This window comes from Paroedura picta, chromosome 2 (assembly GCF_049243985.1).
Source record: "Paroedura picta isolate Pp20150507F chromosome 2, Ppicta_v3.0, whole genome shotgun sequence".
In the NCBI taxonomy this organism is placed as follows: Eukaryota; Metazoa; Chordata; class Lepidosauria; order Squamata; family Gekkonidae; genus Paroedura; species Paroedura picta.
The window spans coordinates 141479927-141505385 of NC_135370.1; the positions used below are offsets into that span (position 1 = coordinate 141479927).

Here is a 25459-nt window from a genome sequence, read left to right on the forward strand (position 1 = left end):
CCCCCCAGACACTTGCTCATGACTCTCCCAAATTTACTGTTAATTGTTCTTATAATTGTGGTTCTGTAATCTTTTGATGTTTTTTAAAGTTGTTCTGATGTTATACTCTACATAATGTTTCATGTAAGTTATAATGTTCTGTGTAAACTGCCCAGACCTGCAAAGAAATGGGTGGTATAGAAATCTAAATTAAATAAATAAATAAATAAATAAATAAATAAATAAATATAGACAATGGAGTAGAGTTGTTTTTTGTTGCCCCAAAGGGTCAGACCAGAACCAATTTTGAAATTAATTCAAAAGAATTTTTGACTAGACATCCGGAAGAAGTTTCTGACAGAGCAGTTCCTCTGTGGAACAAACTTCCTCAGTAGGTGGTGGGTTCTCCTTCTTTGGAAGTTTTTAAGTAGAGGCGAGATAGTTAAGTAGAGGCTAGATAAGCACGATGGGGTAGTCACTGACCTGGAGCCAGACATCCTGGAATTTGTAGTCAAATGGGCCTTAGGAAGTCTGAGCAACAATAAAGCTAATGATGACAGCAGTCCAGTTGAACTATTCAAAATCTTAAAAGACGATGCAGTAAAAGTGCTACACTCAATATGCCGTCAAATTTGGAAAACTCAACATTGGCCACAGGATTGGAAAAGTTCAGTTTACATTCCAATCCCAAAGATGGGCAATGCCAAAGAATGTTCAAACTACCGCACCATTGTAGTCATTTCTCATGCTAGCAAAGGTCCATTCCGCACAGCGTTAATGTTGCTGAAGTGTTACCATTGTGTAACACTGTTTATTGTTCATTATTCACGATGTCGTACACAATCGGCAGCACTTCTGCAACACTCCCACAAAAATCGCTTCATTGTAGCGATCCACAAAAGTGGATTTTCCCTAAAAAAAATGCTAGACTCTTGAGGATAACCTGCAACACATCCGAAAAAGACACATGTGTTCTCAATACAGCGGTAGTAAGCACGTCCCTCCCTAATCTCTCACCCCCGAGCTTCCGGCGTTGCAATCCCCATTCCCCCCCCCCTTTAAACTGGCCAAAGCAACGAACAAGCGATGCTTCTTTGACTGAAATCCTTCCACAGGCAATTGTCCGTAAAGATTCCGAGCACAATACAGCACCCCATTCGACACTGCCCATAATTTCAGCCAGAAATAGCACTGGGGAAGGGGGGCGAGTAAGCACAAGCTCCTAAGCCAGTGAAAAAGATCTTTCTGATACATCGAATGAATGAATATGTGTTGCTACTGGCATTTACGTGTTTTTAAAAAACAGTTTTTAAAGGGAAACACAAACACAACAGTTAATTGGCTGCTCTCTTTGATTGACGGCCAAGGGAGGGAGGGAGGAAGCACGGAAAAATATCGCTTCCTTTGTTTTGATTTCAGTGAGACCGGAAACTTGTGCGTTATGAGAGCAACGCTAGTGGGAGAGCATTTTTTTAAATGGAACTGGCTCAAAATGTTATGCTCAAAATCCTACAAGCTAGGCTGCAGCAATATGTGGACTGAGAACTTCCATAAATACAGGCAGGATTTCGAAGAGGCAGAAGAACTAGAGATCAAACTGCCAACATATGCTGGATCATGGAGAAAGCTAGGGAGTTCCAGAAAAATATCTACTTCTGCTTCATTACTATGCTAAAGCCTTTGATTGTGTGGAGCACAACAAATTGTGGCAAGTTCTTAAAGAGATGGGAATACCAGAGCATCTTATCTGTCTCTTGAGGAACCTATATGCAGGTCAAGACGCAACAGTGAGAACTGGGCATGGAATCACTGATTAGCTCAAAATTGAGAAAGGAGTTTGGTAAGGTTGTATACTGTCACCTTGCCTATTTAACTTGTATGCGGAGCACATCATGAGAAAGGTGGGGTTAGATGAGTCACAAATTAGTATCAAGGTTCCAGGGTGAAATATCAACAACTTCAGATATGCAGATGATACCACTCTAATGGCAGAAAGCGAAGAGGAACCAAAGAGTCTATTGGTGCGGGTAAAGGAGGAAAGTACAAAAGTTGGCTTGAAACTCAACATCAAGAAAACTCAAGGCATCCAGACCTCTCAATTCCTGGCAAATGGATGGGGAAGAAATGGATTTAGTGACAGATTTTATTTTCCTGGGCTCCAAGATCACTGCAGATGGGGACTGCAGCAAAGAAATTAAAAGACACTTGCTCCTGGGGAGGAAAGCTATGGCAAATCTACACAGCATCCTAAAAAGCAGAGACATCACCCTGCCGACAAAAGTGCGTCTAGTCAAGGTTATGGTCTTCCCAGTTGCAATATATGGCTGTGAAAGTTGGACCATACGGAAGGCCAAGCGTCAAAGAATTGAGGCTTTTGAACTCTGGTGCTGGAGAAGACTCTTGCGAGTCCCTTGGACTGCAAGGCGAACAAACCAGTTGGTCCTAGAGGAGATCATCCCTGCCTGCTCCTCAGAAGGCCAGATCCTGAAGATGGAGCTCAAATACTTTGGCCACCTCATGAGAAGAAAGGACTCCCTGGAGAAGAGCCTAATGCTGGGAGCGATCGAGGGCAAAAGAAGAAGGGGACGACAGGGAATGAAGTGGCTGGATGGAGTCGCTGAAGCAGTGGGTGCAAACTTAAATGGACTCTGGGGAATGGTAGAGGACAGGAAGGCCTGGAGGATCATTGTCCATGGGGTTGTGATGGGTCGGACACGACTATGCACCTAACAACCACAAGATAGTCATCTGACAGAAATGCTGATTTTATTAAGGATGTACCTGTGTTTTTCTCTTGTGGCCCTTCCTTGAATACCCAGTGAATTGCTGATTATCATTGTGGGCTGGAAGGTGAATTTCCTCCATGCCAGGCTGGATTTAGGAGATTTGTGGTGGAGGGATCACTAGGGCATGAAATCGGGGTAACTGTGGGTAGGCAGGTAGTTGTGAGTTCCTGCATGTTCAGGAATTTGGACTAGATGACCTGGAGATCCCTTCCTACTCTATGATTCTATGATAATTATGTAGTCTCTTTCATTATTGATTTCAGTTTTTTGAACTTGTAAGAATGATCTAATTTTCTTATTTTTACAGATTCTCATAATTTATTTATTTTACTGGCTGCTTTATGTATTTTATCATTGTATGTATGTCATGATTAGACCTCTGAGGAAAACCCAGTGAGGGTCTAAGACCTAAGATTGTACAGTGCACAGGACAACTTTTCAACAATGGCTTATGGACTTTGTGTGTGTTTTGAGCTTGAAAGTTTATTTAAAAGTTGTGCAAAATAAATGTTCTCATAGTTTTGTAAGTTGTTGTCTAGTTCACACACATATTCAACCTTTTTTGTCCTAACTATTCCAGTGAGGTTTTTTGTTTCCTCTTCTGGGACCAGGACTATTGATTAAAACCAAAACACATACACATTATAAACAACAACAACAAAAAACTGTCCAGGCCTAGAGCCTCTGACAAAGAGAATTGTTTTCCAGAGGCCAGGTCTTCCTACCCCCACAACCACTGCAGACAAGGATGGGTCAGTCCTGTTTCCTGGATGTACCAGTGGAATGCAAAGAAGAGTTGGTTTATGGTGCCTCACTTTTTCCTTTCAAGCGGCTTGAAGTCACCTGCCCTGGCCTCTGGAGAAATACAATGCACAGCTATGCACTCTTTCCCACTGTGTTTGAATGGATTGAAAATTCAGATATTAGTATTTGGGGGGGGGGGGATTTGCCTGAACTGTCAGCAAGAGTACTAGAATGCACGTTTTAGATGGAGGTTTGCTTCTTAGGTGCAACTCTGCTGTGTGATCTGTAAATAAATTACCAAATCAACAAATGGTAGATGGGTAGGTTGGTGAGCTCTGTTTTATTCATCTTTGTACAAATTTTATGAGGTAAGCTGCCTTGAGTTTGCTGTGCAAGACATTGTTCTGTGTTATTGATTTCTCTTTTTTCTCTTGCTTTCATTTTCAGCACAGCCAACCGTGGCTACCCATGGACTTTAAAGCCTTTAGCCCTTCTTTTCATATGATTGTGCAATGTTTTGCCCCATCCAGGACTGAAAGGATTCCCCAGACTGATTGACCAGGTGATCTCCTGCTTGCTGACTTTTTGACCTGGACATGGACTTTTGGGTCATTATGCGGAGTTTGCCATTTGCTGTTTTGCCTGGAACCCAAGGGATCACCTACCTTTGTGTGGGTGAGTGTACGTGTTCAATAAAGCTGTGTGTTTGTGGTGTGTCTGGTTGGGGGAGTGGTTGTTTGTCCCTGGCTCCATCCTGGTTGGTTTGGTTGGGAGGTTTTTCTGAAAAGGGACAGAATGTCAGGATTAGGCAGCCTTTCCTCCTTCCCAGAAGTGGGAAGTGCCTGCTTGGGAGCATCACTCTGCAATTGTGCCTTTTCCAGGGGGGGGGGGGGGCTAAATGCACCAGTTGTTTTGCTTCAGTCTCTGGGCCTAAAGCGATATCTGTGCTTCCAAGGCTGGGAGGTATGTGGGAAAGATTTTAGCTTTTAATATTCATTTATCCTCATTCATATTGCTTTGTGTTATTCCACAGGTGTGTTTTGTGTTATTCCATGTGAAACCCTTTGTAGTTCTTTAAGGTTAATAATATTCAGCATCTTGCATTTAGCTGTTCGTGCTTTGATTTATTTATGTTACGTTGTGATTATTTACTGATGCATACCTTAGTTTATATAGCAATCATTAACTTGCATTTATAAGTTAGGTGCATATCTTTATAGTCATATTTCTTTATGTATTCACAGCCATACATTTAGCCATATATATAATCCTTTGAGTTAGAAGACACTGCATTCCATCAGATGGTTGCTATGGGGATGGTAAGGCCTACTTTCTCATCAAGGCCTGTGTTTGGGTTAAGTACCAGGGGGTGGTCTCCACTATGGAAAGTCCCCATAAAACCTGTCCAGGTACCACCTAGTTTGCGATGTGTCACTGATATTTACACCTGTCATCTCATGTTGCCAATGGGCTGGCCTAGAAAACATTCCATACGTGGTTTGCTTAGGAATGTTTTCTTTTCCAGCTAGAAATTGCTACTGAAACCATGTTCTCATTCACTTAATAAACATTTATTCAAGGAGTTTGAGACAGCCTAGTAGTTGTTCCTAATAACCAAAACATTTAATAATAAGCTGAAGACCGCTGCCTGCATTTTGGCCCAGAATGGGTTAATAAAGGTGCAGGATTTCCATATTTTCATTTCTAAATATTGTTCTGAAGTGTCTGTAAGGCATCCCACTGTTTTTTGTGGTACTCTTTTAATGTCCCTTCTGGAGTGTTCCAGAAGCATTTTGACCCAGAATAGGTTAATAAAGGGGTGAGTTCCACTTTCATTTCTAAACTATTGTCCTTGAGCGTCTGTAATGCATCCCACTGTTTTTTGTGATACTCTTGTTTGTTTATTGCCCATTCTGGGGCGTTCCAAAAACATTTTGGCCCAGAATGGGTTAATAATGGTGCAGGATTTCCACCTTTTCACTTCTAAAATATTGCTCTGGGGTGTCTGTAATGCATCCCATTGCTTTTTGTGATACTCTTGTTTGTTTATTGCCCATTCTGAGCTTTTTCCTTGCCAGCATTGCAAAGCCTGTGATGCTTTAAAAATGCGTAGCGTTAAGTGTTCCAGTAATGATAGAACATTTTTCATCAATCAGTATATAACATGTCCTACATTTGGTGCTATATAGTTAGTGGCAAGTAAACATAAACAATACATAAACCTCACATCTAGAGCCTTAAGAGTACATATTCTTGAGCACCTAAGTAATTAAACATAATTGAGTTTCAGCTCGAACGGTCCAACACTTCAGAACAACTCAACAAACCATGAAAGGTCTTCAGTTTTATCGCATTGAAAAGATTACTGCATGTAAGGAACATCTCAGAGTCAAAGTACCTTTATTGGGATAAAAATGGCAAAACATAAAACAAAAATTTGAAACAGTTTCGGTTACAGATTCCATAATGGAAAGATTTAAAAATGCCAGCAAAGACTTAGTTACTTTTACAATTATTCCTGAGTCCCTCATACTTAATATAGTTTTAATCCAACGTTTCTTGCCAACACAGAAAAATCCCAGCTTCTTCAAATATTCAACTAAAGGGCAACGATACAGAGCAAATTTAGGACATTTCAATAGCATGTGGTATAATGTGTCAGGGACATTACACCTATGCAAATAGTATCCCTCCTAAGAAAGGATCTTCAAAAATCTACCTCAAGTGAAGTGTGAGGAAATTATGTTTAAATGAGCTAATAGAAATGCTCTTTTTAACAGGTGTGCCTCCAAAGTTGGAGATCCAAGGGCATGGTTTTGTATATTAAAGGAATATCCTGGAAACAGGGAGAACATATGCTGTTAGTAGAAGAACCTAATACCTGGTCTTCTAATCTCAAGATTGATTTTAGTATAATCCCTTCATTTTGCACACTAAGGGTTTCTCTCTATAGTTTGCCCAACTGTTGTTGTAAATTAAGTTTATGCCTAAGTATTTGTAGTGCTTTACCTGTTCTCTATGATTACCATTTATATTCCAGAGAAAGATGTAGCTAGTCTTTGTGAAAACCATGATCTTAGTTTTTTGGAAAATTATTTTTACTGATTGTCAGTACAATAATCTATAAATGATCAATGGTAATGAATTAGGCCCACTCGGGTTCTAGACAGGATTACTATGTCATCTGCATATAAAAGAAGCAGTGTGGGTCTTTTGCCAACTAAGGGGGGGATGGCCACATCAAAATAGAAGGGTAAATCATTTAAGAAGAGGCTAAATAACTGAGGTGCAAGGATACAACTTTGTTTCACTCCTATGTTTATTTGGATTTTTTGAGTTAAATTTCCATCTGCATAATATTTGACTTGGCAGTAGTTGTTATGATGGAGATGTTTTAATAAAAATAGTAGATGCAGGTCTATGTTTAGATTAGCTAATTTTCTCCAGAGTTTCTGTTTGGACACTGAGTCAATGGCTGCTTTTAGGTTAATAAAGGCAACAAATAATTTGCCCCTCTTAGGTTTCTTATATTTCTGGCTTAAAATAGCTAAGACAGTGCAGTGATCTAAGGTAGTATATCCCTTCCTAAATCCTATATAATGCCTGTTCTGGTCTCTTCTGGTTGTTCCAGAGGCCTTTTGGCCTGGTAAGGGTTAATGAAGGTGCTAGAGTTCTGTCTTTTCATTTCTAAAATATTGTTCTGGAGTGTCTGTAATGCATTTGATTTTTTTGGTTTTTTTTGCAGTACTCTTGTTCGTTTAATGCCTGTTCCAGGCCATCTCAGAGGCTTGGAAAGGGTTAATGAAGGTACAAAACTGCTATACAAATCAGGAACATGGACTTTACTAAAACCGGACATAAACTCAAGACCTTCCAAATGAGATCCCTGCGGCAGATTCTGGGTGTCTCTCGAAATTAGACAATTCGGACAAAATGTGACAACCAGCTGCAAATTAAAGAACAAATCCAAACTCACAGACTGCAATGATCTGGCCATGAACACCAGCAGACTGCCTCATAAACTCCTCTAGTGAGAGCGACCAACTGAATGGAAGGTCCAATGACTGGCGCCAAAGAAAACATGGCTTAAACAGATCAAGGAAGACTGTAGAAACCAGTGATTGACTATCCATATGGCCAAAACTACAGCCACCAATTGTCAAGAGTGGAAACATTTTATAAACAAGGCAAGAAATCCAGCAGCACCTACAGCATCGTGTTACCTGTTCCACCAATTGCCAGCTAAAGGGGAAAAATGAATGTGTTTTCATTTCTAAAATATTAAAGCATCCCACTGTTTTTTGGGGTACTCCTGTTTTATTGCCCATTCTGGGCCATTCCGGCTTTTGCCCTGTTCCAAATAAAAGCATTTTGTCAGAAAAGTTCTTGAGCAGGTGCACCCCCTGCCCTCTCTCTCTCCCACTTTGCCCTGGGAATTCTGGTTGATCAACCAGTCAAAAAATGCCTGGTTTCCATTTGTTTGACGGGTCTAATTCTTGGATAAACCAATTGAAGCAGGTATTCATGATAGTCTGAAGCAGAAGAACAAATTCAGAGTCCAGTGGCACCTTTAAGACCAAAAAAGTTTTGTCCAAGGCATGAGCTTTCCTGTACATGCATACTTCTTCAGATACAATGTATCTGAATTTGGGTAGACCCTTTTTGTAATTGTAATGGCTCAGGCCCCGGCTTGTGAGCATCCCCTGTTCATTCCTTATCCCTTCCATGACAATCACACCACCCTGCTGGCCTCCTTTTCAAACAAGGGAGGAGGGGTGTTAGGACCACCTGGGATTGATTTTCCAGGCTGAGCTCTTGACCAGGATATGACCTGCCCTATGCACATCTGGCGTCCTAAGACGGTTCAGCACCGAGAGACAGGCCGGGCTTGGGGGCCTGTATTTTAGGCCCTCCCGAAGGGGTTGACCATGGTCCACAAATGGGGGGGGAACGCTAGAGGCCCCCCTCAGCACCGTGGGCCTCGACGAAGGGGCTGCTAATTGCCCAAGACGAAGCCAGCGAGGTCGGTTTCCTCTGCATGGCGGTCGATCAGCGTTCTCCCTCGGCGCTCGGTCAACAGAGCGCGGGGAATTGTGGGTTTTTTTGGATTATGCGGAATGAAGGGAGAGGAAGAGCCCCTCACTCAGGGCACTTGCGTGGGAAACCGGACACTGTCCCTGCCCTGTTAACCCACAGGGAATATCCCCGACTCCCTTCATCACACATGGGAAAGAGAGAGAGTATTCTGCCAGGAAGCTTTCCAGTGCCCCCCCCCCCAGACTGGCTGGGAAGGGCCCGTATAGGTGGCGAGGGACACTGCTGGTCCCGCCACTCCCACCTCACTCTGAGTCTGCGATGGAGCGGCCAACCGGCTGGCCGCAGCGGGCATGGTTGGCCAGCCGTGGTGAGCGAACGAGAGAGGCTGCCCAAGCGGGAGAGCCAGAGGGCGACGGGCGCCCGTCTTGCCAGCGCTGGCACTGCTCCGCTCCAGCTGCACAGGCTTTGTCTGGGGCTGGCGGTCTCTCCCCCCCCCTGCTCTGTGACGGGCCGCGGCTGAGCGCCGCATGCTAACGAGCTCTCTGGCCCTGGAGGGAGGGTCTGTTTGGCGTGCCTGGCTTGGCTTGCCAAGTCCCCCCCACCCCCCAACCTACTCAGCAGAAAGACTTCTAGCCAGGCAATCGGAGAAAACCACCCCACCCCCTAATTGCAGGGCGGGTCTCCCTGGAGCGGAATGGAGGAAGGCGGAGAAGGAAAGTAGCGGCAACTGGGCCGCAATTCTCTGATCCGTACTGGAGCGTTGACACGCTCAGGAAGTCCAGATCGTTTGTTGGCAGGCATTAGAAACGGGGGGGGGGGCGATCCCAGTTCACATCCCAGTTTACATCTGAGGTTTGGGGCTGGGGAGCTTGCCTGCCCCCCCTTGCCCATTCCCATTTCACCCGGATGGATATGAAACCCCACTGTGGTCAGCCAAAAGAGGGGGAAGGGGCAGCCCCCCCCCACACCTTCTTAGGCCACTTTTCTCAGAAAGACCTCTTGGGAAGGGGGGAGGAAGTTCCACCATGAATGAGAATTGGGGTGGGGGGTAGGGGTGATTCCACCCCGTTAAGGGCACAGGCTAGGCAGACAGAGGCACCTCCGGGCTCGACTGTGTCGTCAGGCACCCTTAATCCACTGACGAGTGTTAATTTCTACCCGGTTGCTGGGTGGTGGTTGAGATTCGGAATGTGTGCGTTGTGTGCATACCTCTCACCCTTCTCCACAGAGGGGAGCCAGGATGCTTCCAGGGTTATCGGCTCCTCCATTGTCTTTGGGGGGGGGAGAGGAAGGGAGGGCAAACGTCACGTGAAACTTCTTTGGATAGTGGCAGGAGAAGTACACAAATCCAGCTCCTCTTCCTCCAGCTGCAGGCAACTTTTCCTGGCATTACTGTCTTTTCCAGTGACTCCGGTCTTCTCAAAACATGACAGCCTCTGTTGAGTCATTTCAGCTTCTCGGGAGAGGTCAACCTTGATTTTGTCTAACAGCCACTGGTTTGTCTTTCCGGCCATCCAGTGTCTCCACACACAGGCACACGCATGGCTATTTCCGACATGGCCTTCCTTCCTTGTTGGCCCTTGGCTCCCAGATGAAGTCCCAGGCCGGGCATCTCACAGACACGTCCCATCACCCCAAGGAAGACCCTTTGGAAGAGCAGCACCTGAAACGCGGCAGCAAATGACCGCATCAAGGCCAGAAGAAGCCAAAGAGCCCCAGAGCGCAGCGGCGACCCAAGGGGAAGAGAGGGGAGGCAGGGCTGGTCCCTGGCTCGAGCGTCAGGAGGGGGGATCTTCCTCCTCCCTGTGGCTTCAGCAGCCGCTTCTCCAGGCAGCCTCACCCACCTCACAGGGTGTCAGTTGTGGGGAGAGGAAAGGGAAGGCAAATGTCAGCCGCTTTGAGCCTCCTTCGGGAGAGAAAAGCGGCATATAAGAACCAGCTCTTCTTCTTCTTCCCTTCCCGACCGAGCCTGGCTTCCAAAGTGTTCAGGGCATTTGGCACTTGGCACCTCGACAGCCGCTCTAGAGCCTCCCACCTGCTCCTCCTGGCGCCGGGGCCTGGGCTGGCTTTCAGTTCTGTCCCCCCCTTAAGGGCGTGGGCCAGGCAGACAGAGGCACCTCCGTGCTCAACTGCAGTGTCAGACGTCCTTCGCCTCTGGTGGCTCCCGAAGAGCAGAGTGGAGAAGGGCGGCGAGGACTCTGGCTTCGTTCCACCCGCCCGAGGGTCTTTCCCGCACTGCTGACAGTGCAACTGGGTATCGGGGCACATGGGTCGCCAGGTGGGTCGAAAGCTGCAGGCCCAAGGTCCAAGCTGCCCTATGCAGGCAAACATCGTCAGAAGAATGCTCAGTGGGTCTTTCAGGTGCCCCATGGGACTCGAGCCCATTCGTCTTCCATCCCGAGGGATAGGCCGGCCCTTTGCATGTCATCCAGGCTTCTTCCATCCTGGGATCCTTCCTCCCCCCTCCCCCCCCCTCAGTTACTTCCTTTTACATGGAAGGCTCTGGTCCTTCAGAAAGCCAAACACACACACACACACACACACCAAAATGTAAAGAAATCAAATCTGAAGTCCTTGCTGAAGACTGAAGGCTCTGAGCCAAAGGAGGATCTAAAGCAGGCCCCTCCCCAGCTTCTGGAGTTGAAAGTTTGGTGAGCTTCCACTGAAGGGTGACCTCAACTCTCCTAGTCCCTACTGACTAGGCCAGGGGAGTTCTTGATGACCCTGGAAAGGTTTCCCTAAGTTGGAAGTTAATTTTGTCTCTGTTTTTATGATGTGTTAAACATGTATTGGGTAATATTCTGTACCATTGTGCCACTTCTGTGGTTTCTCAAAATCTGAAGAATATTTGAGGGGTTTTTCAGTGGTTGAAAAGTTGAGGAAGGTTGGACTAGACCTAAATAGGAATCAGAGTAGACCCGTTTGACATTGTTCTCTCTCACACACACATTTGCTCTCACACAGTTTCAAGTGGGTAGCCCTGTTGGTTTGTTGCAGCTGAGTCCAGTGGCACCTTTAAGACCAACAGAGGGTTTTTCTATTCAGAGTATACAGTTTTTGTGTGCAAGCACACTTCTTCTGAACCGTGTTGGTCTTCAAACTCTGCTGGTCTTCAAGGTGCCACTGGTCTCAGTCTTTGTTTCACATACACACACAAACACACAGAGGTGGGTGTACCTGAGCAGTGGGAGGGGAGAGGCCAAAGGATTTCCATCTTGGGTTGGCCAGAAGAAGGAGCAGCACCTGCACCTTTCGAGATGGGCATAAAAGGTGTTAGGAGAGAAGCAAAGGGGTGCTGCCCCTGAGTTTCAGCCTTCATGAGGGGCTGTGCTTGGTTGAGGGTATAGAAGCCAGGTCTCTACATTTCCTCTGATCTTTTATTACTGTCTCTTTTTAAGCAGACTGATTGATCTCAGAGTTTGGTGTCTTACAACTCTTTGTAAAGGACTCTCCATCTCTGAGAGTGAGATGCAAACACACCATCCCCATCATTTGATTGACTGCCTCAAGGCACCTGTCTGGAGGTGAAAGATGCCTGGCCGGGTTAATTAAAGGTGGGACCCCAAAAGGCCTTCCCTGTGGGGTTTCCATCTTCGTCCCTCTTAGACAGCTTGGCCAAGACTAGCTGTCTATCCCAGCTTGTCCTATCAGTGATGGATGTCCTATAACAGTTACATTAGACTGCCTGCTGTGCCATTTTCTTATGTGCGCTCATAATAGAGCACGGTCTGCTTCTCTTGGGCTTAGCCTTGAGCACTCTGCTATTTACATGCAAAGGGATTTGCCAGCATGCAGCTTCCATCCCAAGGGACATGGCTAGCAGCATCTTAAGAATGGAGAGAGGGACAACAGCAGTTGCAAGTTTGACAAAGTATTGTCAGCTAGTGGACAGTTCTCTCCTCCATCATTTCTAACCATCTGGGGCAGATTCAGTCTGTTCCAGATTCAGTGGCCTTCATCAACAAGCTAGGCTCATTTCTCACAGGCCAGCCTACCTGGGGTCATTTCAATTGAGTTTGATTCTGGACTGGGACCCCGAAGAGAGCTTGATTCGCAGCTTTCTTTTCTGGTTCAGCACACATTGGATAATGTCTTTTCAATGTGCTTTTGCAGTTGGATTGTCCTGTGTAAAACAGGGAAATTACTTCTAAAGTGTATTATCCAATGTGGAAGGAACAGGGACAAAACCCAAAGAGAAACTGTGCTATGTAGTGAGGTTTCAGGGGCGGGGGTTGGGAAGGGTAGTCCATGGTCTGACCAACTGAGGAACAAAACAGGCAGCAGGGCAAGAGACCCCTACCATCTAGACACTCCCCACCACCCCCATAAATTGATAAACTGCCTCAAATCCACCAGGCCAGCCTGGAGGTGAAGGATGAGTGGCAGGGTTAATAAAAGGTGGGAACCAAAAAGACCTCCCCCAAACTCCAGGGTAACCACACAACTCTCTGACAGATAGTTTGCAGGCAATCTGGTCCTATTGCAGCTTAATTTCTTCCCTTGAAATCTAGGAGTTGCTTCTTTCCACCCTGGCCTGGGGCTTTCCTGTAAGTTGCAAAAGGTGGCCAGGAGAGGGTGGACAGGTATTGACTGTTGGCTCATTTCTAGTGACTGTTAGGTGCATTGAACTCACATGCCTGCATGGACACTTTAAGGAATATAAAGATAAAGGTAAAGGTATCCCCTGTGCAAGCACCAGGTCATGTCTGACCCTTGGGGTGATATCCTCTAGCGTTTTCTTGGCAGACGCAATACAGGGTGGTTTGCCAGTGCCTTCCCCAGTCATTACCGTTTACCCCCCAGCAAGCAAGCTGGGTACACATTTTACTGACCTCGGAAGGAAGGAAGGCTGAGTCAACCTTGAGCTGGCTGCTGGGATTGAACTCCCAGCCTCATGGGCAGACAATGTCAGACAGCATTTCTGCTGCCTTACCACCCTGCGTCACAAGAGGCTCTTATGGAATGTACCCCACCACTAATTGAGAAAGCTTATAATTCCTTGTATACATGAGAAACGTCCTAAGCATCTGAAATAGGAAGGAAGGAAGGAAGGAAGGAAGGAAGGAAGGAAGGAAGGAAGGATCATTGTCCTCTATGAACCAGCAGGGATTTTAGAACCTTGAAACTGACAGTACAAAGCTTTGCCACTAGATGTCGCTGATGCAGTTCAAATGAGCTCGCTTAACCTGCGCTCCAATCCCGTTTGCAAGAAAAGTTTTTCTTCAATCCGTTCCAGAAAACCAACATCTGATTTGCAATAGATAGGTTACAGTTAACCTAAGTGGAGGGGGCCTGAGGACGAAATCCAACAGAGAGGCAGCCAGAACGGGTCCCATAATCTTCGGAGCTCGGCCTGCAAATGAACAACGGGGGTTGGAGAAATCATCTAGTATTGAGAAGGTGACAAAGATGCTGGAAGGGAGGGCCTCCCAAATCCATCTGCCTTCTGAGTCTGAATTGGGTTAGGGGTGGCTCAAGCATCACATGGCCAAAGAGGACTCTGGAGCTGCCTCCTCCCATCTTGAGTCCCCGCTCCCCCGCCCCCGAAATCCTTACCTCCCCGGGAAGCCAAGGCAAGCAGCCGAGCGCCGGCCCTCCCTGGGAAAGGCTCCAGGAACGACGAACGTTTTGTTGTTGTGTTCTTTGGCCGGGCATTAGCATCCTGAACACGTAGGGAAGGGCTCACATCTGCGGGCGAATCAAATGCCGACAAGAAATTATAGACCTGGGCATTTGAATGAGAGCCGCAGGGGGAGGGGGGATCCAAACAGCAGGTTAGGAGGGGGTGGATGGGGGGGGGGGTTGAAGCAATGCTAGGAAGGTAAGGGGGTGATGGAGTTCCAAGGCAGGCGTGGGACTGGGCAGTGTTAAAACCAGGATCTTACCCGTCACCTTCTGAACCCTCATTTTCGGAGTGTTTAGAAATGGACGGAAGGACGGACGGACGGACAGATGAGCGGGAACTGGGACCAGCTTGGGACCAGCTTGCAAACTTTGGTGTTCCTCTTGGGAAACAGGTGCCGCCCTTTCTGTCTCTTTCGGCTGCGCCTTCATAAAAAGGAGTCCCAAAGACACCAAGACTAACCATTGAGGAAGATTTGTTGGTCTTTTCTGTTCAACGTCTGGGAGCTGTGAGTTAGTGGGTACTGAGAGAAAAGAGATTAATCTTTTCAAACTCGTGTTCACTTTACTCGAGTCGTGAATTAGAAATTGAGTATCACACTACCCCTTTATTATTATTATATTAGTAGTAGTAGTATTTACTGCTACTTCTGCGGCCACTTCTTCGGAGTTCCAGTGTTTGTGTCCAACTTTGCTTCCAAATCGCCCACAGGCACCAATTTCCTCTCTGGGAACCAGAATCGAAGCCCAGGCAACCAAGGGAAGTGAAGCCCTGAGCTGCCGTGGGGGCACCAGCGCTGCGGCACTTTTTCATGCCCCTGGGAAGTCGGCTGGGGTGCTGAGGGCCGCTCCAGTGGAGCTGCTCCCTGGGGTTGCTTGGGTGGCCTGACTCTGAAACAAAGAGGCTCCTGGGTTCCTCCATGCCACAGGCATGCTCCCCTCCCCACCCCAGGAAAACGGGACAGACAGGCTGAAGGGTCCAAAGGCACACGGATGGGGTAGGGGGGTGAACCCCCATTTTCCCCTGGGAACTTTCATCTTCTGCTCCTCCCAGTCCATCTTGCCCACTGGGCGTCCCATGGGAAGGTGGCAAGCAGGGGGTGCTGCTGTGGAGAAGTGCTGCGCCAGATGGGAGTGGGACATACCGTGGCCCATTGGGGGGGCCTCACTGCATCCTGAGGTGGAGGCCCGAGTTGGCTGCGCCTTTCCACTGTCTCCACCTCGGCGCTGCTGGTGGGGCGGTTGTTCAAAATGCCGCCACTAAGTGGCAGCCAGGGGTGAAGCGGGGAGCTGCAGGGAGGGGCCTCTTCCCAGCCGCCCTTATGCTGACGTCAAGAGTCCCCCAACCCCAGCATCTCCTGAGGCAAAGGTGGTGACGGGCGTGGGGATGCGGCGTGGCCGTGGCTCCATCGTATGCGCGAGGGGAGGACAGGGACCTTTCCCAGGAGGTGGAGCCCTTTCAGGTACCACGAATGGCGCCTCCAACATGCTTCCCCTTCCAGACACCCGCCCAGGTCTTGCCTTCTGGCAGAGCGGGGCAGAGGGCTGAAGGGAAAGTCATTGATCCTTCCTAAGCAAAAGTCTGGGGGTCCCCCCTCACATGGTTGAAAATGAAAACTGTTGGAATAAATAAGTTTTCCTTCCCGCCCCCCACGCCCGGTTCCTCCTGAACATTTTGTTGTCAAAGTGTTAAATGTTCCTGTCATTTTTATTCAAACACTAACATGATTACGGTCAATTATATATTCACCAGTGTTCTTTAGTTTAGAGTAATTGTACTTGTCACTAATAAAACAGACATAATGGATCGCTCCTGCTCTGGATTTTCAAGCAATTTTCTGTAATTTGATTGAATTATTCTTTGCCGCTCCCCCCCCCCAAAAAAAAGGGGAAAAAGAAAAATCTATATTTTCGAATCTTTTTTGCTGTGAAATTGCCGCGCCTTCCTGTTTTTGTTGGGTTGCGAGTAATGTACACTTTCCTAACATTTATAAATAGAAACCAGCCCTTTTGGTAGCGGGGAGGGGAGGGAGACGTTTTTAAAGACACACACACACCCTTTCCTGCTTGAATTTTTGAAAAGTGCAGGAGCCACTTAAAAAAAAAGTACAAGGCACAAACAGAAACTCTTCCATACTAATCGGATGGGGGGGGGGGCTATTGTAATGGCTTTGTTGTTCCTCTCATTCTTCAAAACAGGAGAACATGTCGAGACAGGCAGGGGAGGGCTTTTTAAAAATATATAGTTATCAAGGGAGGCCAGGTATACACACACTGCTACAGGAAAATATAACGCCAATTACGTTCCCCGCAGCAATTAGGCTAATTATCTGCATACTGTTCCTATGTTCTTTTTGGGCTCGATTACCAGGCACAACCGACAGCGGCTTAACTGTCTGGAGGCAGGCAGGGTCCAGGGGAGCAAGCCCCGCCAATGGGCCCGATGCGTCCTGCTCCCCTGCGGGTCAATTTCGGTGGCTTACTGTGGGATGGGGGAGGCAAGATCCACAGAGTTCCATTCACGCCGTGGAGTCGACGCCTTTGCTGAGACCTTGCCCCAAGCGCCCATAGATCGAATGAGATGGCAAAGTAGCAATTTTCTCCTACTCCGGATTCAACCATTTTGCAAATTCAGATCAGCTTTAGAAATATATGCTGCCGTGCCGGTTAATGTCTATCCTCTAACCCCCCCCCCCCCACACACACATATTTTCAAAATGTTATTTAAAACTACATCTTCTTAGAAGGTTGAGAAAGGAAAGTGTCACAACGGTCTTTGTTGAACCAGCCCAGCCTTTTTCAGCATCTGGATTGTGACAGAATCCCTGAAATAACAAGCCAGGGGTTTGGGGTTTCCCCATCCGGCCTGTTAAAAGTAAGGCAGCAGAAGTAGGGGAGAAAAACCTGCTGCTGTTACTCAGCGTCTGGTATTCAGAGGTAGACTGCCTCTGCACCTGGAGATTTGGTTTAGGCTCTATGATTCAACCATTGGCAGACCCCCTCCTGCCTTCATTTCTAGAATTGTTCTCTAAAGCCGCCTGAGCTAGCATGGACCAGCACGTGATGTACAATTCTACATAGTTATGTTTTCTAAAGTTCTAGGAGGCTGCAAGAAGTGGAAGCCAAAGTGGCTTGCTGGCTTAGAGGATCTCATATGGATTGGGGGGTGGGGGAGGGCATGAGCAAAGCTCTCTGCAAGAAATGTCACCCATTGGCCAGTGGTTATTTGGGATTCGCCAAAAGCCCCCAAGACTGGCTTTTTTTTCCAATTTTTTTCCAGATGGAGGGAGCTCTCCGTAAATGCGATGCCTCACTTTGCAAAAGAGCTGGTTATTCGCCACTTGGTTGTACCATCAAAGAAACTGATGGTTTCACCTCCCAGGAAACAAAACTGAAAAGTTGCATGCAACTGAAGTCATATTTCCATTCCAGAACAAGGTTAGAGTTTAGATCCCGGTCCAGTGTCGGTGTAGAGTGTCTTGTGAAAAGACAGAACCTTTTCAGACCTCATATCCCGGGATCTATTCTAAACAACTCAATTCCAAGCAAACTCTTTCCGTGCCCTCTCCTGATAAATGGGTAAAGGCAGAGTTAACAAAGCAGAATCAGTAACTCTCGGCAGCGCACACTTTACTCACAAGTAAGCTAGTTTAAGGTGCTATTTATCTATGGCTGTACTGAGGATTGGGAGCAGTCATGATAACGGGGGTCGTCGTCAGAGCCCTGCCTCTCTCTACTTATAAATATCTCAAAATTAGGAGCACTGATGGCTAGGGCCCTGATTCTAAAACCCTTGGACAGTTTCAGCATGTTTGAGTTGTGCTGAATTTAAATCAAGTGCTCTGGTTTGATTCAGTCCTACCTTTCTCTGGTAGTCCTGACTGAACAAATGGGACCTCCGAACCAGGGGTGTTACAGGGGTGGGCAAGAGGAAATGTTTGTTATGTATCTGTGGGGAAGGGGGGGCGCATGTATTCTTTTGCTGGAGATGTCTTTCTCTGTCTCCGTGCCACAGTCTATTTACCTGCCTGTCATCCCCAGCCCTGTCTTTCTTTCCTCTTCTTATTGGGTAAGGATCAATGTGTAGCTCCATCTCAGCCTCAGAGGATCCGTTTGTTTGCCTAAGTTTCCCGGGTTACAAAATAATGTAATAGCCGAGTTTCTGTTTGTACCGTGATTTGGAAAATAACACCCTAGAATGTTTTTCCTCTGTGTGCATGTGTTATGAGAGAAACTGTGACTCTAATGGGCATGCCTGAGCCATCCAAAACACACAAATGGCTCCTGAGGATTGGGGATCACTCGGCAGGGATTCGCCCTCGGCTCTTGGAGGCTGCAGGCCCCAAAGGGCCTCGATGCCGTATTCAACTGTATGGGTGGCAAGATGGTGGTGGAGGAGGTAGGGGGCTCTGCCAACTGGAGCAAGCTTCCCGTTCTGGTTGGCAACTTGGCCGGGCAAGGTTTTTCTTTTAAAGGATCCCTGCCTCTCTGTTCGAAAATTTGGTCACCAAACAGACCGCGAGACAAGGAGTTTTACGGGAGGATTGAGAAGAAAATCCTGCCTAGACGCCGTCCATGGTTTTCTTGACAGCTGCTAATGGAGCTTGGAGGCCAGTGAGAAGCCCGAGGGAGAAGCCAGGTCTGTCTCCTGACAGTGCCCAGAAGCTCCCGCGGCTTGGCATCCAAGTCTCCTTCCCTCCTCCCCCACCTCCAGCTGTCCTCGGGCACCTTTCTTCCGACAAAAGGCCCAACAGCGCCCTACAGCCTGCTTCAAACCAGACGCCAGATCCCCGCGCTGTCTCTGGACGGCTGTTCAGGAAGGTCCCTACTCCAGCCAGCTTGCTGACCGTGGTGTGTGTGTGTGGGGGGGGAGGAGCGGTTACAGTCGCTCTAGATGAAACCTTCCTACCCTCAGGTCTCAGCCGATGTGACATTTTGGAGCCCAGCAAGAGGGGAAGACAAGATCCTACCCAAATTGATCTGCTGCAGCCCCCATTCTAGGGCTGAAGAGAGCTGCTCCTCCCTGGGCTCCTCCTCGCTCCACACAGGGAGGGCTGAAGGAACAGCAGCACAGCTCAGGGCGGCATTCCGTTTGCACCACTAGAATATCTCAAGCTACCCCTCCGCAACCATGTCACAACTGCGCCTGGAGCCATGTAGCTTGGCTTCCGAAGAAGGACCTCTCTTTTCCCCTCGTGCTGCTTCTGCTGCTCTTAGTAGCGCTATACGATTTGAGCTCCCCAGAAACTTTTAAAACTCCTCCCTCTCTCCGAACGAGGAGCCTCTGCGCTGATTGACTTGACTGTCTCGTGACGGCTAAAGCGCTTACGGGCACTTTGCAGGCAGCGGGCAGCTGTCGGCAAAGAACTTATCGCTAGCCAGGCCTGTCCCAAGAGAAGGAGTCAAAGACTTGGATGAAATATAATGGGAGGCATAACCCTGACTGTTTGTGGGCAGAGAATGCCTGCAAACCTCTAGCTCTACATGCTCAGAGGCCCGACACGCGTCTTTGCAAAATTCACGCACAGTATAAAGATCTGCACTTCCCCCTTGCTTCTCTCTCTCTCTCTCTTTGACGAAGGTCTAAAGCTCACGCCTTGAATAAATCTTTGTTGGTCTTAAAGGTGCTACTGGACTGATTTTATTGTGCTACTTCATACCAACACGGCTACCCACTTGAATCTCTCTGTGCAGTTTGTTGCCACAAAAGAAGAGAAGGACAAATGGTGATCTTGCCAACTAATTCCAGCACGTGTCCTCAGGCAGGACGTTCCACACCAGAAATTTCCCTGAGCAGATGCTGTTCAGTCCCAATGCTTGTCCTGTCTGCTGAAAACAGGATGCAAATCTCCCTCTTTCACCTTCTTTCCATTGGCCAGAAGGCTTCTTACCCTGCGAGGTGCGGAGCGTGGCTTTCTGTCACCTCGCACTCATAAGGGGGACCTTGGGGCATCCATGCCGCGGCTGTCAATGCCGGGGTGCTTTGGATCCCTCAACGGACAAGTCGTTTCGGGCAGGCACTTGGATAGCATCTTTCCAGGGAAAGGCTGAAATCAAGATGCTCTCTGCCACCGCCACCACCTGGACATGGATGTCCCCCCCCCCGCCCACCACCCTAACTCTCCTCTACCTGGACTCTGCCCTTCATTGCCCTTCATTCCCTCCCTCCCCGTTTCCAGGGACTGCCACCCTCTACCCAAAGCACGCTTGGCTCTACGAAGCTGGTGGGAGTGGGGGTCCCCGACTACATCTTCCTGGAGTTCAGCGCAGCAGATGCACTTGCAGCAGCAAGTCTTCCTTTCTCATCTCCCCCTCCCTTCCCACCCCAGCAAGTCTGAGAGGTTTCAGGGGCCTTTGGAAGAACCTGCCTGCTGCCATAGCACCCCTGGCTCTGCTCTCCAGCCCAGGTTGCAGCAACACCCACCGGCTTCCTTCCCACATTGGCAGCAGCGGGGGAGCTCCTTGGTCCGCGAGGAGGGCTCCCGAGCACAGAGTGCCCAGCCGGAAGACGGCGGAGGAGACCCGCTCGGGAAGGGGGGGCGAAATTCCCCTCATGGTCACCCGGACCCATGCCAACTGTGCCCCAGCACTTAACCCTGGAAGGGGCTGGCATTCGGGGGGGGGGCAGCCAATAAAACAAGCAGATGGGGGAAAGAATAGGACGGAGGCATGAGCTTGGCTTGGCTCGTTCAAATATTTGTCCCCAAAGTGCCGCTTTGTGAGCTCTTGGCCACCACACGTGCCTCCGCCGCCGCCGCCTCCTCCTCTCCTCCGCCATGCCAAGAAGTGTTAGTCATCCGGTGGGAACTTCGTGTTCCAGGCAGCGCGAGCAATAGGGGGAGTCCCTCTGAAGGCTGCTGGAGAGAATTCTGCCGGATGGCTTCTTTCTCTCCCCCCCCCCCCCGCCCAATGGATCCATTTCGAATGTATTAAATCATGTCTTCTCCCCCCCCCCCTCCTTCGCCAGTGCCCACGTACCTGCTTGAAGAGAACCGAGAGAAGAGTTTCCAAGAAGTCTCAGGCGGTCCCTGGGAGCTGGCCAGCGTCTCCGGTCCCTCCTCTGCAGAAGAAAATCTGCAGCGAGGCTTCCCAGGCTCTCTCTCGCTCTCGCTTCCCCCCCCACCTCTTTCTCTCTCCCTCTCGCTCACTTGCAAAGTCTAGGCTTCCATCGATTTGTTCTTTCCAATGGTTTCAAGCAAATTTCCCCGTGCCACAATGTTATGATGGAAGGATGCTGAAAATGACAGGCCCCGTAGACGCTTGTCTCTTAATCATCTGCTCCTTAATTTCGTTTGCCGTGCCGGGGGCTTGCGCGTGCGAACGCGCGCACCCGTGTGCGCGCCAAAGAGGGAGAAGCCGCTGACAACCTGCGGCTTCCTAATGAGTGACGAGGCAGGGCTGCGGCGGCAAAGTAACACTTCCCTGGTGTGAAGACCTCTCACTGGGAAGTTTAGTTCACTACTGTTCTCGCCAACCTAATGGTAGAACCTGTAACCAAAACCCACAGAAGAAGGCTACAGCACACCAAGGAGAGGAACTTCGCAGCTCTAAACGATAGCGCCATTCCCAGCTGTTATGGAAGACACCCGAGTTGGTTGGAGAGATGGGAGACCCCTTTGATAACTGAGAGGGAGACAGGAGCAGAGGGGCCTTCCCCATTTGTGCATCTGCCTGTCTGCTTCAGACTATCCTTCCTTCCTTCCTTCCTTCCTTCCTTCCTTCCTTCCATCTCTTTGTCTCTCTCTCTCTCTCTTACACACACACAAACACAAACACACTCCCACAACCAAAGTCGCTACCAATGGCCCAGGGAGCCAATATTCCTTGCTAGTTGTTTGCCCTCAGGAGGGAAACGAGGCCAGCAGGAGCAAAGTACCGGTCTTCCCAAGGCAGGGCGAGGTTGCCGGTTCTCTAGTCCTCAAAAGCATGCAGATTGGCTGGGCCCTCCAAGTACAGGCCCATGTCCCTTCGAAGTCTTTTGGGTGCCTTTGAAGGCCTCAAAAGACATAAGTTCGCTGGCAAAGTAACACTTCGGAGTGAAGGCCTGGCCATGCAGGGAACCATTTCTTGGTCTGGTTTATTATGATCCAATTAGAAATAATTCAACAGCAAGGGATAACCACCGCCCCCCCCCAAAAAAAAAATAATAAAAGAGAAAAGAGAAAAGGGGAAAGTTGAGTAGGCCCCTGACTTTTGACATCAGCAGGACAAGTTCTTAACCTTTTCTGGGTGCATCCCAAAGGATGGGATGTTATTATTCCTTACACTAATATATTTCAAGTCCAGCAGGGAAATGCAGGCATAAAATTCTCTGCCTGTTGATCCAGCTAAATCAACTAGAGGGTATGGGGAGGGGGGGAGGTCTTAATCCATATCCCTGAAGGTGACACAGCAGCGCAGGAATGATCTGCAGACGGGGTTGAGGCACTTTCCGCAAATGACGTAGGACTTCCCCCTTTGTTTGTGGGTGCAGGCCTGTTTTAAGAATTATTTTTAAAGTGAGCTATGGCGTAAAAGACACGAGGCTGGGGTTTGGGTGCACAAGCAATCATCTGGAAACCTTTCCATTGAGCCAGATGCGATCTCCTTTCCATCCTAAGGATCCTGCCCACCCTGACTTATGCCCCAACGGGTCTGTGCCCCGTCCTGAGTACGCAGTTCCAGTCCCAACCAGTCCCAACCCACCAGCTTTAATCCAAAGGACACATTTCCAGATTTGGGTGAGGGGGGGGGAGCCTGAGCTCACCTTACATTTAATATTTATAAATGGTTTCCCAAACACTGATGTAGGCGACATTTGGGGACGGGATTTGCTGTGGTCGTTGTCTTCTCTATTTGTTTTTGCTTTGGTTCCCGCCGCCCTGCTTTGTTTTCCTAGTGGGTCCCCAGCAAGACAATATAAAGGCTGTTCCGGGCTAAGGAACACCTCTGAGCATTAAAACTTCGATAGGCAATGACAATGTTGCAATGAACCACCTTTCCCCTTCAGTTCCATTGCAGAGCAGTGATTGGGGGGGGGGGGGGGGGCGGGGGGGGGGGCAGAGATGAAGCAGAGCTCAATGTTAACAAACAATACCCACGTTGGGCACTTTGTGCATTAAATGGATCAAAGAGATGTGGTAAGGCACAATGGCCCCGATTGTCAAGACCTGATTGAGTTAATATCATATCAGCAAATTCGGCAGCCAAAGGGATCGGTTGCTTCTCTTTGTGTTTCACAACCAGCGCAGATTACAAATTTTAATGATCCGAAAATGTTTGGTATACAAAATCATGCTTATTTCAGTATTAGCAAAAACACAAGAATTTTTGCAACACAAACACCCAGCTGTGTCTATTTTAAAAGCAGTTCAATGACAGCTTGCACTTATGAGCATGCAATCAGCTAATTTCGCTTTTTTTCCCCCTTCTGTGTTAATCAACACTTTCCTTCCTGCATAGCAGAGCACATATATAGGATAGTTGCTCCACATCAGTAAATGTTTACCTAACCTGTCCTTTCTCCAGAATCCGATTTCCCCAAAGGAAAAGCACTTCAGGAGAAAATCAAATCCGAAAGCCAAGCGGGCCACCTAACAGCCAAACACAGTCGCCATGCATATTATTCGAGCCGTCGCTATTGTGGTGGTGCGTGGTAGTTCCTTCTGTTGACACAGAGCCCAAGAACAATACCTTGCAGAATCCGCCCGCTTCGGTTTCAGGGGTGGGGAATCGTCTGTATTCCTCAAATCACAGAACATTCAAAAACAAACACACCAAAAAACTAATGCCTGAATTTCTTACTGGGTATGGTTGGAGGGGGGGATGATCCTACACTCTGCCGCACCCCCCCCAACTGTTGTAAAAAAAAAAAAACATAAATAAATCCCATCTAGACAAGGTCAATCGAGGTTAAGCCAATCCACAGACTTCATGGCAGCCCCATGCCAATTGTCTTTCCTCTTCCCGCTCTACCTTACCCCCCCCTTCTCAGTAGAAATCCAACATCACCTTGAAAGTTGGAAGTTATTTTTTTTTTCCTTTGGAGCAAATTCAGGTCCCTATTACAAGTGATCTGACCTGGTCATTTCCCCTGTGTTGTTCCTATAATTGGGGCTGAACATCTTCAGGGACACCAAAGTCTTCAGGGTCAAGATGTGTCAGGCCTAAATGTGAAAGGGTTGGAGTTCAAGCCAGATATTTCTCCTGCTTATCTCCCCTCCATCAACACTGACATTTTGATCTCTGCTTTTGAGCCGGCTCTTTCCAGCTCCCACCCCCAAGCTAAGGACTGGATTCCGATTAATACTGCAATCCCCTTCCACGGAAATCCTGGCTAGGTGGCAGATCTGTACCTTGGAACGGAGGAACTGCAAGAACATTAAGGGGGAGTGGAGATGTAAGAAGAGTCCCACTGCCCCAACACAACTTTGCCTCCCCCCCCCCCGTCCTATCAAGAGAAACCACAGCACAATCCAAATACAAAAGGTAGCTAAGGTGGAATTTCAAAAACCTGAAAGCAATGTTGCATATTTTTACATATGTTAGGATAGACAGACTGCATATTTTCTGTGTGTAGAAGATAGAAACTAGGCCAGAAGAATAGTTTAAAAAGGAGTCCTGCCCACGTTCATATTTGGTATTCAAAAGAACATTTTAAGAGCGGGATGCTATGTACATGTATCTGGAAGCCAGGCACAGTGTACAAAGTGTTTCCTACTTCCGAGTAAACACGCCTAGGCTGCACCTGCGTGGGACTCCATTTCCCTGGGAGACAGAAGACTCAGTCAATTCCCCCCCCCTCCCGAACCCAATAGAAACTTGAACTTGGCCAGGAGCCCACTTCAGGGGATGCCGCCAGCCGGAAGGCCGGCCCTGGGAACGCGGCGGCTCCGACTTCCGAGCGCGGCCCCTGCCTCGGGCTTGGGCTGGGCGGATGGCGAGAAGTCAGCCCGAGAAGAACGGGCGCGTCAGACGATTTGTTGGAGCACATCGACCGGGAGGGGGGGGGGGAGGAAGGAGTTAAAGACACAAAGGAAGAAGCTCCATTACCTGCTGCCTATTTATTTATTTGGGATGGGGTCATTTTAACCCCCTCTTTGCAAGGATGGCAAGCCCCTGAAAGAGCTGCTCGCAAGCCAGTGTTGAAAGGGACTCGAAGGGTGTGGAGGTCGCTGGTAGGTGGCTTCTGTTCCTCAGGCTTGTCCGTGCAGAGTCCGCTTTCCAGGAGCAAAGGGCCAGCGGCACGCTCAACCCCCCCCCCCAGCCCTCCCTTCCGTACTCAAACTGCCCTGGCTGGCTCCAAAATGCCA

General features: G+C 48.3%; 1 protein-coding gene and 1 long non-coding RNA gene across 3 annotated transcripts in view; both read right to left on the reverse strand.

Moving 5' to 3' along the window:
* Positions 1–21717, reverse strand: part of LOC143830471 (uncharacterized) — a 60126-nt gene extending 38409 nt beyond the window's left edge. For both annotated transcript variants that reach the window (XR_013228469.1, XR_013228468.1), the window contains exon 1: positions 21147–21717. This is a non-coding gene — a long non-coding RNA (uncharacterized LOC143830471). The remainder of the gene's footprint in view (positions 1–21146) is intronic.
* Positions 5961–20639, reverse strand: LOC143830470 (uncharacterized). The gene is made up of 4 exons (XM_077323004.1): positions 20593–20639; positions 14432–14692; positions 14103–14234; positions 5961–13899 (listed from the first exon to the last, which is right to left on the reverse strand). Exons 2-4 carry the CDS (start codon positions 14598–14600, stop codon positions 13769–13771), a joined length of 432 nt encoding a protein of 143 aa, XP_077179119.1. The 5' UTR covers positions 14601–14692; positions 20593–20639; the 3' UTR covers positions 5961–13768.
* Positions 21718–25459: the final 3742 nt, after the last annotated feature.

Coding starts and splice junctions, on each gene's coding strand:
- LOC143830470 (XM_077323004.1), bottom strand. CDS start 14,600: ATGAAGGCGCAGCCGAAAGAGACAGAAAGGGCGGCACCTGTTTCCCAA. Junction 14,235..14,431: donor GAGGGTTCAGAAGGTGACGG/GTAAGATCCTGG, acceptor ATTCGCCCGCAG/ATGTGAGCCCTTCCCTACGT. Junction 13,900..14,102: donor TGCCTTGGCTTCCCGGGGAG/GTAAGGATTTCG, acceptor GTTCATTTGCAG/GCCGAGCTCCGAAGATTATG.